At 41.6% G+C, this 12,543-nt stretch overlaps 1 protein-coding gene and 1 pseudogene across 1 annotated transcript in view; both read right to left on the minus strand.

Annotated features, from left to right (window-relative positions):
* The window catches only part of LOC112146206, a 21,440-nt pseudogene extending 10,873 nt beyond the window's left edge, over positions 1-10,567 (minus strand).
* A 105-nt stretch (positions 10,568-10,672) lies between these two features.
* Positions 10,673-12,543, minus strand: part of cant1a (calcium activated nucleotidase 1a) — a gene marked incomplete in the record, with an annotated part of 5,197 nt that continues 3,326 nt past the window's right edge. Inside the window, 3 exon segments of the mRNA XM_024271582.2 lie at positions 10,673-11,536; positions 11,605-11,808; positions 11,882-12,543. Of these exon segments, the coding sequence (XP_024127350.1) occupies positions 11,166-11,536; positions 11,605-11,808; positions 11,882-12,530 (1,224 nt within the window).

Consider the following 12,543-nt stretch of genomic DNA (forward strand, 5'->3'; position numbering starts at 1 on the left):
GTTCCTGTGCGTTCAAGCTCTTGGGTGTGGGGGGCCTCTGCGGCAGCCCCCGCGTGCCCTGGTCTGGGTGCTTGGCGGGATTGCCCAACGGGCGGTTTCTCTCTGCGGCTCCATGGCGGGTGTTGGGGGGGTCCTGGCTGCAGCTGCTGCCCCGGCGGGGGGTCTTGGCGTGGGGATGGCCGGGCGCTCTCCCCCTGAGTGCATTCCATCACCATCCACCTCAGCGAAACATAAACACTCACCTGAGCACAGGTGTCTGCTCACCTTAGCACTAATAGTTTGTGTGACAGAATGAAAGGTTTTATCTGAATGGGTTTGTATGATGGAGCGTGTGAGCTGCAGTAACAGTTGCATTGAGTCATTATGACTAGTTTAAATGTGGAGACTATTATGGCCAACAAGTGTGTGTGTAACTGCAGAGTGTGTGTGTAGACAGGCCCCGCCCATTCTAGTTTGTTATTTAGTCCTGACTGTTTCATGATGTTGCCTCCCTCTGTTGCCATCTTCTCCCCCCCTCACCCCCTTTTTTCCTGTCCGGTCCAACAACAAAGAAAAAAAATAAAATAAAATAAAACATAATCAATATAAATAAAATTTAGCATGAAATACAACAGGGGTTTATACTCAATAAATCCCTGTTATGACAGTAAAATCTGCCCAACACAAGAAGCTCTCAGCCCACATCTGTTGGCTCAGCTGTTGGACAGGACAAGTTATAAAAAAAAAAAAAGTGGCAGTTCATCAGCAGAAATACCTTGTTGAGGCCAGAGGTCAAAGGACAATGATCAGATTACCTAGAACCAGTCTGGCCCTTCTCCTTTGACCTCTGGCATCAACAAGGCATTTTCACTTACATAACTGCCGCTAAATGGATGTTTTTTCTCTTTTTTTGGACCGTTCTTAGTAAAACCTTGAGATGGTTTGGGTGAAAATCCCAGTAGATCAGTAATTTCTGAAATACTTAGACCAGTCCGTCTTGCACTAACAACCATGACACTGTTCTAATGATCCATCCCACATTGTGAGATTTTCCTTCCCAAAGCATTTAAAGATATAGCTACCCCAAATGTCCTTCCTTATCAGATAATCCTACCTACTGCATATGAATGAGTTCACCATTCTGATGTTGGGTCATAAAGAAGGCAGGGTAGTGTGGCAACTTGGGTATGGTGTGTTGCAACAATGCCACCTGGGGCTGTTCGGCCCCAGGAAATTTAATTAAAGGACACGTAAAATTCTTACTTTAAACCAAGGCAGAGGCTGGGTAAAATATTAAAAATATAATTTATTAAGAGCTATATAAAATGTTAAAATAACTTCCACATAAAAACAAAACACAGAGGGGGAGCTCACCGAGGTGGCTGGAGCTGCAATAAAAACAACAAAACTAAAACACCGGAACACCGGTTGCTGAGAAGGAGCGAGTCTATGTAATATTCATACGGCTACTGGAGCACATTACAGATACGCCAAATGATTGGCCGACTATCCGTGTCCAGGAAACTGCAAATAAGTTCCATTAATGCCGACGACCTGCTTGTTTTCTGACACCCGCAACACCTGGCTCGCTTACCTGCCTGCTACTCGCGCTCACTTCCTGGTGACCTGGTATGGCAACCGAAAGAGGTCATAATTAAAAAGCGAAGCAGGAGAGCTTTTTAAAGCGTGATCACCCAATCAGTGAGTGAGTCCTCCTGATTAGTAGGCGTGTCCTACCTGCCACAGTAGGAAAGATTCACAGGGGCAGTAGCAAAGAATTGTGTAGGGTGGAATATGACTTTACACTGGAACTGAACCGCTCCGCCAAGGTTTAAAGAGAGAGGCACTGTGGACATCATTTTGCCGCAGCGTTTTAGTGTGGCATGAAACAACTTGGAAGTCCGAGTATTTAGAAATTGAGCTAGCCCAAAAGTTCAGAGCCAAGTTGCTAAGTTTAGCATTGCATCAGTTGCATGGAGCATATAATTAAATGCAACCTAAAGTCACAAAATAGTAACCACAAGATCATACATGTAGCACAGATTTATGGGCGGCCTGCCAAATCTGAAAATTATGATGTATTGTCAAACTGCTCATGCGTGTTGGTATGAAACTTTAACGGGTAAGAAGGATTTATAGAACACCACATTCAAAGTCCCTGAAATCACCTTTCTTCCTCATTCTGATGGATGGTTTTAAATGCAGCAGATTGTCTTCACCATTTCTACATGTCTAAATACATTGAGTTGCTGGCATGTGATTGGCTTAGAAATTTGGGTTAATGAGCAGTTTGACAGGTGTACCTAATACAGTGGCCAGTGGCAGTGAGTGTTTGTGTCCTGTGAAAAAAGAAAAAAAAAGAAGTAATAACACAAAGAAATGTATTTATTCACCAAACATGCAGGAAAGGAAAAAACACATTAAGAAGCAGAAAAAGTCATGGAATTTGATTAAATGGAATCATAGACGTTAAATCAACCTGATGGTGGTTAGAGTTCCTAATTGTGATCTACTAATTAATTAATGCACCAAAATGAGTCTGCTATTCCCAGGTGTCATTTACTTGAGCCCCAGAAGCCTGGCTAAACATATTCTGGTCTCACAACAAATACATAGGTGTACTTGTTGTCGACACAGGGGTAGGGAGAAGCCTGGGTGTCATTTGTCAAAATGTAAGCCTTTTTGTCTTTGAAGCTCTGAACCTGAAAGATGTACTTGTCTTGGCACATCAGTAGGAGACGGTTATTAAAGCGGATGCTGCTTGATCTGCTGTTGGGACCCCAGTCATTTAGCATGGCCATAGGAACAGACTCACAAATAAAACCTCTGTTCATACAATCTCTCTGTTGTTCAAAGACATTTGCCTCCCAGTTTGTTGTTTTGTCTTGAAACATCAAACTGTTGTGAAGAGGAGTTGTGAACATACTTTGAATGAATGGAGAAGGAGTGGGATAGTAATAACTACCATACCTATCATACCTATTGTAAGGTCTCTGATATGGATATGAAGAGGTTTTACTTGATTCTCTCAGAACTTTACTCCATGGCAGCGCAGTATAAATTCTTGGACTGTAATTACCACTTTCGTTTTTGATACTTGGGTTGGTCAATAGATCACTAAAGAGAAGGACATTAAATTGAAAAGCTTTCAAGGCAAATTCACGATAAACATTCTCGTAGATCTTGTAGAGAGGAGACCTGGACTCCAGTTCTAAGAGCTTCTCAGCTGGGATCATAGGGAAACGGATGTGACTCAGCAGGCCCACCACAGTGTCAGAGCTGTTTAAGAGAGCTCTCTGGATTATCCATGACTCCACAGTCTCAAGGACAAAATACTCATCTGGAACCACCAAATCTGAGCGAGTTAGGAGGGCTTGCAGGAGTTCTACTGGAAGGTCATCCCATGCTGGAGAGCTAGTCAGGTTTTGGTAGTTCCAGGCCAGATACTGAAGGAGGTTTTCTTCAAGGGCGGTGTCATTAGTTTCTACTGCATACTGATAAATGGGCATGTGGGTGTAAAAGGAGCTGTCGTCAGGGAGAACTTGAGTGAACAGACGTCTGTCTTCAACTAGTTGCTTTACTCCAAAACTAGCAGCCATTTGATGCAGGCACAGCGCAGAGGAGAAGGTCACATCAATCTTACGAGTGTAAAGGTACCTGAAAGAATCATATTCACATTTACTGCAATGTTTAATGATGAAAAATATACAATAAAAAAATCACCAAAACTGTTTAAGGTACCTGATTAAAGAGGAGAAATACGGATGGCAAGGTTTCCTGACTTCAACCGTGATGTTAGTTGTTTCTGGAAACACGTTAAAGTTTGGGAAAGAGACAGAATTGCCTTGTGTGCACAGATTGTCGTTCCATCCATCTCTGGCAAATCATCCTCCTGTCTGTTTCCAGTTGGACTCTGTAGAAGTATGTTTAAGTCACAGTTTGTTGCAGTGTCAAAGAGCTGACCGAGCTCATTTGACAGACTGACGCTGTGGTCCATTGAGTGTGTTGAGGTATTGTTGGTCAAACTACTGCCTGAAATCACAGTCATTAGAACAAACATCTAAAAAAATTGAAGAAAATAATCCACCAACACTGCAAATCACAGAAACTTACTTCCTGTTTCACAAGCAACGCCAACATCCTCTTTGTGACTACAGTCATGTACTCCCCAGCCTTTGAAACTACAAGACACTAGATTGTTCTCATTGCCGTTACAAGTAATGTCATCAAGCCAAATGGGTCCAGATGCTGTGATAGAAAAAAATTAGAAAAAAATATTAATGATGCATGTGTCTTAATGTCTGACTGACTGTGTTTTACTACCATCTGGTGGTGGATAACTAGAAGCAAAATGCACCTAGTTTGTAGCTCTTTCCAGTGATAACAGATTTGGCTCCAGGGAAGTTGAGCTGGCGACACACAACTCGGGCCTCCTTCATGTCCCATCCATCGTCACACACAGTTCCCCATTGGCCATTATGGAAGACCTCAACGCGGCCCTCTGCTGGGCTCTCAGAGCCAGTCAGCCTCACGTGCCCTTCCTGTGGCTCAACATTTTGCTCTAAACCCAAGCATCGATTAAGGTGAGGACAAAGCATGCGTTAAACAACCATTTACATGACCAAAGTCTCTGTCTAAAAAATTAAAATAATTTTTTATTCAACACAAATAAAAAATGTCAAAAACTATTTTAGATGACTCACTGAAAATATCCAATGTGGACGCTCCTGCAAAGACATGCAGAAGCAGCAAAGGCCACAGACAGAGGAGTATTTGGGTGTTGAGCATTTCAACCTGAAAAGAAAACCATCGTGCTTTTATAAAAAATAAAAAAAATACATTTATTGTCAGAGGATTGACTGGATGAAATTATTTTTTGTTTGACCATAAAATTCTATATCCTTAGAGACAAATACATATAAAATTTCATCTACCTTTTTCTTCACTTAAGAAGCGTCATCCTCGAGTGGATCTTCTTTTTTTTCTAGGTCAACAGTGCAAATGCGGCTCCCTCTCAGTCCACTTGTGTACCAAGGTGCGGTATAAATATGCGCGTTGCCATCGTGTACTCCCACAAATATTCTTGAGTTTCAGTTTCATCATTAGAGCAGGTAGTTAAAAGTCCTTACACCATAGTTCATGGAACTGTCACAACTTGTCCAAAAGCAGATACTTACTCAAATGAGAAAAGACTCTGGAATTTAGAAATTTAGATTTTACCTTAAGCACAGTGGAAAATCAAGACCAAACAAGCCTAGGCTTTTTACTTAACTGAACAACATGTTTTCCCCTGGTAACTGAACCCTAACTTCCCATCAGCTTCTACTCCACTACTGTACTTTTGTACAATTGAGTTATCCTACCACCCATGGCATTAGGATATTTCCTAAAATCCTCTTCATTTTCTCACTTATTCAGAAATTGGGCTCAACTACATGCTTTTAGACTGGATCAAAATGTGATTATTTTGATCAAGCACCACATCCAAGCACCCAACCCCCCCCCATGGTACAAAATAAGGTGAGATGGGAGGGAATTCTCATCCAAACAGCTGCTCTGGAAACTATTGTTACATCTTGCAGAGAAGATCAAGCAGAAACTCCCAAAAAACTCACAATTTTAGTGGATGCAAGAATTGTGAAGCTGGTACAAAAGAAGGGGTTCTATGTTCAAATGTAACTTGACCTATTAAGATGTTTTTGCTTTTGATTTCAGTAAATATGAACTCCTAATGCAGCAAATTGCATTTATTGCCCAAAACCTCGTGTTTGCAGTTGCAGCTCCATTGCGTCCCTCAAATTCTCTGCTATGTGGGAGTGTGTAAATTGTTTCACGCCGAGCATAACACTCAGGCACATGACCCTTATGGGATAAATTAAATCAAAGTGCTCCCAAGTAATAGACTGTACTCTTTTTGTCACTGACCTTCACTCCATATTATTATGAATTAATATTGTATGTGAATATCTGATGAATATCTTATATCTTATCTTAATTAATATCAAGTGTATGTATGCTGTGTGTGTGAGAGATGTATATTAGTATATGTTAATATATTTTACATGCACTGACTATTCAGTTTTTAAACTAAACAACAATATTCTAAGATAAATTAAATTAAACTAAACTAGTCTAACCTAAAGTAATCTTAACTCTAACACTGTAAACTAATCTATACTAAACTGTAGTAACTTAAATAAATACTATTTAAACTATATATACAAGTTACCTATAATAGCAAACCTAAATCTATAGCACTTCATTTTATTCAACTGGCAACAATTTATTCTCCATCACTCAATAAACCCACTCTGGCAACAATGTTTGGGTTGATATAAAGCCTAGGTCAGGGGTCTGCAACCTGCAGCTCTGGAGACACACGTGGCTCTTTTACCCCTCCCTTGTGGCTTTGTGGTTAAAGAAAAATAAAAACTAGCATTTCTCAAAATTTGATTTTTTTTTATGTTTGACAGAAGCTCAAATAACTGATTTTCAAAATAAAAGGCACTCTGTGCCAAACAGGATCATCTCAGTGCAGTCCTGGGCAGCTAGTAACCAATGTTGTAAAGCACAAGATAATTTGGTTAGGCAGCCCTTAGCATGGAGCTGCTGACTCCGACGGTCGACATGGCTGGGTCAGAAGTCTCTCTGACTTATTAAATGTTTGGCTAAGGAACCACCACGGAGATTTAAAAGAGTCACATATGGCTCTGGAACTGCAGGTTGCATTTAAGGCATAGTAAAAAAAAAAATACTTATGGAATCCTTAAAACTACTACAATAAAAATAAAATGTCCATATATTGTGTGAATAAAATGCAAAGAATAAATACTTTGTATAAAATAAGTACTAGATAAGCATTGAAAAATGAACTTTGTAATTTGATATTGACTGTCAAAAAAAATCACACAGGAGCAGATTGTTTCAGCCGAATCAATGCTCCGCTTCGGACCTGGGTTGTAACCAGTAGCTATATGAATTACTGTTGTCTTTCTATCAGCTGACAACCAGTCTGGCCCTTCTCCTCTGACATCAACAAGACATTTTCACTAACAGAACTGACATTCAAAGGATATTTCTTTCTTTTTTCAGACCAGTTCATCTGGCAATAACAACCATGACACTGTTTTAATGATCCGTCCCACATTGTGAGATTTTCCTACCCGTAGCATAAAAAGATATAGCTACCCCAAATGTCCTTCCTCATCAGATAATCCTACCTACTGCATATGAATGGGTTCACCGTTCTGATGTTGGGTAATAAAGAAGGCAAGGTAGGAAAGATTCACAGAGGCAGTAGCAAAGATTTGTGTCGGGTGGAATATGAGTTTACCCTGGAACTGAATCGGTTCGCCAAGGTTTAAAAGAAATTCCAAGCCGCACTCAGTGTTCAGTGTGGACAGAGAGGAACTATGGACATCCTTTTGCCGCAGTGTTTTAGTGTGGCATAAAAACAATTTACAAGTCTAAGTTATTAGGAATTGACCTAGCCTAAAAGTTCACAGCCAAGTTGCCAAGTTTAGCATTGCATCAGTTGCATGAAGCATATAATTAAATGCAACCAGCAACCTTAATGTCAAACTGCTCATGCGTGTTGGTATGAAACTAACGGGTAAGAAGGATTTATAGAACACCACATTCAAAGTCCCTGAAATCACCTTTCTTCCTCATTCTGATGGATGGTTTTAACTACAACAGCTTGTCTTCACCATTTCTACATAAATACATTGAGTTGCTGGCATGTGATTGGCTGATTATAAATTTGGGTTAATGAGCAGTTTGACAGGTGTACCTAATAAAGTGTCCTGTGAAAAAAGAAAAAAAAGAAGTAATAACACAAAGAAATGTATTTATTCACCAAACATGCAGGAAAGGATAGTACACATTAAGAAACAGAAAAAGTCATGGAATTTGATTAAATGGAATCATGATAGTAAGATCAACCTGATGGTGGTTAGAGTACCTAATCTGCTATTCCCAGGTGTCATTTACACGAGGCCTAGAAGCGTGATTAAACATATTCTGGTCTCACAACAAATACATAGGTGTACTTGTTGTCGACACAGGGGTAGGGAGAAGCCTGAGTGTCATTTGTCAGAATGTAAACCTTGTTGTCTTTGAAGCTCTGAACCTGAAAGATGTACTTGTCTTGGCACATCAGTAGGAGACGGTTACTAAAGCGGATGCTGCTCGATCTGCTGTTGTAACTCCGCTCATTTAGCATGGCCATAGGGACAGACTCACACCTAAAACCTCTGTTGATACAATCTCTCTGTTGTTCAAAGACATTTGCCTCCCAGTTTGTTTTTTTGTCTTGAAACATCAAACTGTTGTGAAGAGGAGTTGTGAACGTACTTTGAACAAATGGAGGAGGAGTGGGATGGTAATAATTACCATACCTATCATATCTATTGTAAGGTCTCTGATATTGATATGAAGAGGTTTTACTTGATTCTCTCAGAACTTTACTCCACGGCAGCACAGTATAAATTCTTGGACTGTAATTACCACTTTCATTTTTGATATTTGGGTTGGTCAATAGATCACTGAAGAGAAGGACATTAAATTGAAAAGCTTTCAAGGCAAATTCACGATAAACATTCTCGTAGATCTTGTAGAGAGGAGACCTGGACTCCAGTTCTAAGAGCTTCTCAGCCGGGATCATAGGGAAACGGATGCGACTCAGCAGGCCCACCACAGTGTCAGAGTTGTTTAAGAGAGCTCTCTGCATTATCCATGACTCCAGAGTCTCAAGGACAAAATACTCATCTGGAACCACCAAATCTGAGCGAGTTAGGAGGGCTTGCAGGAGTTTTACTGGAAGGTTATCCCATGCTGGAGAGCTAGTCAGGTTTTGGTAGTTCCAGGCCAGATACTGAAGGAGGTTTTCTTCAAGGAGTTTGTCGTTGGTTTCTACTGCATATTGATAAATAGACACCTGGGTGTAAAAGGTGCTATCGTCAGGGAGAACTTGAGTGAACAGACGTCCGACATCTTCCATTAGTTGCTTAATTCCAAAACTAGAAGCCATTTGATGCAGGCACAGCGCAGATGAGAACGTCACATCAATCTTACGAGTGTAAAGGTACCTAAAAGAATCATATTCACATTTACTGCAATGTTTAATGATGAAAAATATATAATAAAATCATCAAAACTGTTTAAAGTACCTGATTAAAGAGGAGAAATATGGATGGCAAGGCTTCCTGAGTTCAACCGTGATGTTAGTTGTTTCTGGAAACACGTTAAAGTTTGGGAAAAGAGACAGAATTGTCTTGTGTGCACAGATTGTAGTTCCATCCATCTCTGGCAAATCATCCTCCTGTCTGTTTCCAGTTGGACTCTGCAGAAGTATGTTTAAGTCACAGTTTGTTGCAGTGTCAAAGAGCTGACCGAGCTCATTTGACAGACTGATGCTGTGGTCCATTGAGTGTGTTGAGGTATTGTCGGTCAAACTACTGCCTGAAATCACAGTCATTAGAACAAACATCTAAAAAACTTGAAGAAAATAATCCACCAACAATGCAAATCACAGAAACTTACTTCCTGTTTCACAAGCAACGCCAACATCCTCTTTGTGACTACAGTCAGTTATTCCCCAGCCTTTGAAACTACAAGACACTAGATTGTTCTCATTGCCGTTACAAGTAATGTCATCGAGCCAAATGGGTCCAGATGCTGTGATAGGAAAAAAATAGAAATAAATGTTTTTTTCAATAACAGATGTCTCCATTTCTGACTGACTGTGTTTTACTACCATCTGGTGGTGGATAAATAGAAGCAAAATGCACCTAGTTTGTAGCTCTTTCCAGTGATAACAGATTTGGCTCCAGGGAAGTTGAGCTGGCGACACACAACTTGGGCCTCCTTCATGTCCCATCCATCGTCACACACAGTTCCCCATTTTCCACTGTGGAAGACCTCAACGCGGCCCTCTGCTGGGCTCTCAGAGCCAGTCAGCCTCACATGGCCTTCCTGTGGCTCAACATTTTGTTCTATATGCAAGCATAGGTCAAGGTGAGGACAAAGCACACGTTACACAACCATTTACACGACCTAAGCCTCTCCAAATTACATCAAAACAGTCATGCAAAAAACAAGAATTCTGTAGTTATAAATCACTTTAAAACACAAATTAAGGAAATTAAAGGATTTTGAATGACTCACTTAAAACATCAAATCTGAACGCTCCTGCAAAGACATGCAGAAGAAGAAACGGCCAAAGAACGAGCAGATTTGGAGGCATTTCCACCTGAAAGGGAGAGCAAACTTTTACCAAATGAAAGATTTTTGTTCACATTTGTCTTCCAAGGATTTGGTGGTTGAGTGTCTTTTTGCTTGATCATAACTTTCTCTTTGCCTTATTAACATAAACGTTTAAAATTTTGCAACAGGTTGCACAACAAAGATATTTTTAAGATGACTTCAGTAAAGAGATCTACCTTCTTGTTCAGGAAGCGTTGTCCTCGAGTGGATCTCTGCTTTTCAGGTCAACAGTGCAAACGCGGCTCCCTCTGTGTCCAGCTGCATGTGGCGGTGCAGTATAAATACGGACACTGCTCTGGTGTACTCCCACATTCGTAGGTTTCATTTCTCATTAATCCAGAACAAAAAAAAACATTACACAACACTTTTTGGGGAACAATTTATCCAAAAATGATACTTATCCCAGTAATAAGACAAGACTCAGGAGTAGAGAAATTAAGATTTTACTGTAAATCCATTGAGAAAAAAATGTAGCCAAACAAACCTATGGTGGAATTCCTTAATTGACCAGTTTAAATATTTTCATTTAATAACAGGTCTACTCAAAAAGATACTTTCTTGACGGGTTAAAAACCCCTCACAGAGTGTACATGTACAAGAAAACGAAATCACAGTCAAAAAAATCTTTTTTTTGTACATTCAATGTAAGAAAGGCTACAGTACTGTTGAAGCCCACATCTGGCTTGTTAAGGAGATAAGTTGCTTCAATGCATGCTGGTACGACAGAACCCAATTTTCACTCTCACAAAATCGTTTCACCAACTTTAGGTTTGTTGCACAGAAGATCCTTTTTAAGGTTAAAGTTATGCATTTTTAGAGGAAACACAAAGTGCTGTGAGTTCAACAGTGTCTGAATTGTAAACAAACTAAAACCACAGTGCAGTGGCCTCATCAGCCAATCTCCCCCATCGCCATATGCTTCAGATGAACTCCAAGCCTTCATATTTCACATCTCCGATCTTGGATTCAGGCAGAAGAATGCGTCCGTCGAGAGTGAAGGCCATGATGTACGTTGCGATCTTCCCGGCATCTTCCTCTGACTTCAGGGCCACAATGATTTGGTCGTCTGTGTTTGGGACAAACTTGAAGGAGGAGAATCCATGAGTGGGATTCGGGGAACCCACTCGGCTTGGTTTGATGTCTTTGAAATCGGGGGAGCAGCTGAGGATGAGGTTAGTGCCGCGGCGTTCGTCCGCCGTCTCCTCATAGCGCTCTTTGCTCTCGCGGCGTGGAAGGAAAAACCAGCGCTGAAGGGTGTCGCTCCAGGCCGCTGACTCATGAATAAGATAGCCTGTGGTTTGAAAGAAGATTAATGAGCAGTTTAAGGTGGTGGTTTTTCAAAGAAGCCAGACGTCTTACCTGGAGGCTCAATCCCGATAGCAGTCTTCATGGATTTGTACCTGGGAACCCAGTTCTCATGCTGGACGTCCCCCCTGAAGCCCACCACCTTTACCCACTCTGGGTTGTTGTTGACAAACTCCCCCTCTGTGGTGGTCCACTCTTTCCCCAAACCACCAACATACAAGTGCTCATCCTTTACAGCCAGCCACTCTGCTTTGAACCCTAACAGAAGACAAATTCAGATTTTTTTAGTAAAAATAAGATTCCACATCAGATTTTTGCCAGTGCCACTGACCTTTGGCAACACTTCCATCTCCATCAGGTAAGATAACCCACGGAACCACCTTCTCTCCTTCGATTAGATACACGACACCGGTTCTATCATCAACGCTGTAGAGCTTCCCGTTGAACGCCACCAACTCTGACAGTTCCATACCCCTGCCTTTTTCCGACAGGTGGCTTTCCAGCACCACCCTATCCGCGTCCCACTCAACGGCCACTTTGTCGCCACTCTCCGACACCATCAGGTACCCCCGCCGCATGTAGCTGAACCACGTCAGCTTCTTGTCACTGCGAGAGTTCGTGTCCAGGTCTGCAATGACCCCGATGCGGTAGCGGATGCCCTGGGGAGTGCGCTCAGGCGGACTGAGAGGGTATGTTTCATTGTAAAGAGAATCAGACTGCACGTCACCGTTTTTAGCGCTATTTTTCCAGTTTTGAGAGCCATATGAGCGGTACCGCAAGCCAGAGTTGAAGTGCATGAAGAGGAGGAGAACCAGTCCGACTATGATGCCCACAGAGACAATGGGCTTCCACTTCAGGCGGAACCGTGGGTCTGTGGTTTTGCCCATGGAAGCCAAAATAGGGAGGTCTCCTACAGAGATGCGAAGAGGGTTCATGGGATCATTCTGCTCTAGCCTGGTGAAGCCTGGGGAAGCAGGCATGGAGGACGGAGGC

The sequence above is a fragment of the Oryzias melastigma genome, linkage group LG8 (assembly GCF_002922805.2).
Source record: "Oryzias melastigma strain HK-1 linkage group LG8, ASM292280v2, whole genome shotgun sequence".
Lineage (NCBI taxonomy): Eukaryota > Metazoa > Chordata > Actinopteri > Beloniformes > Adrianichthyidae > Oryzias > Oryzias melastigma.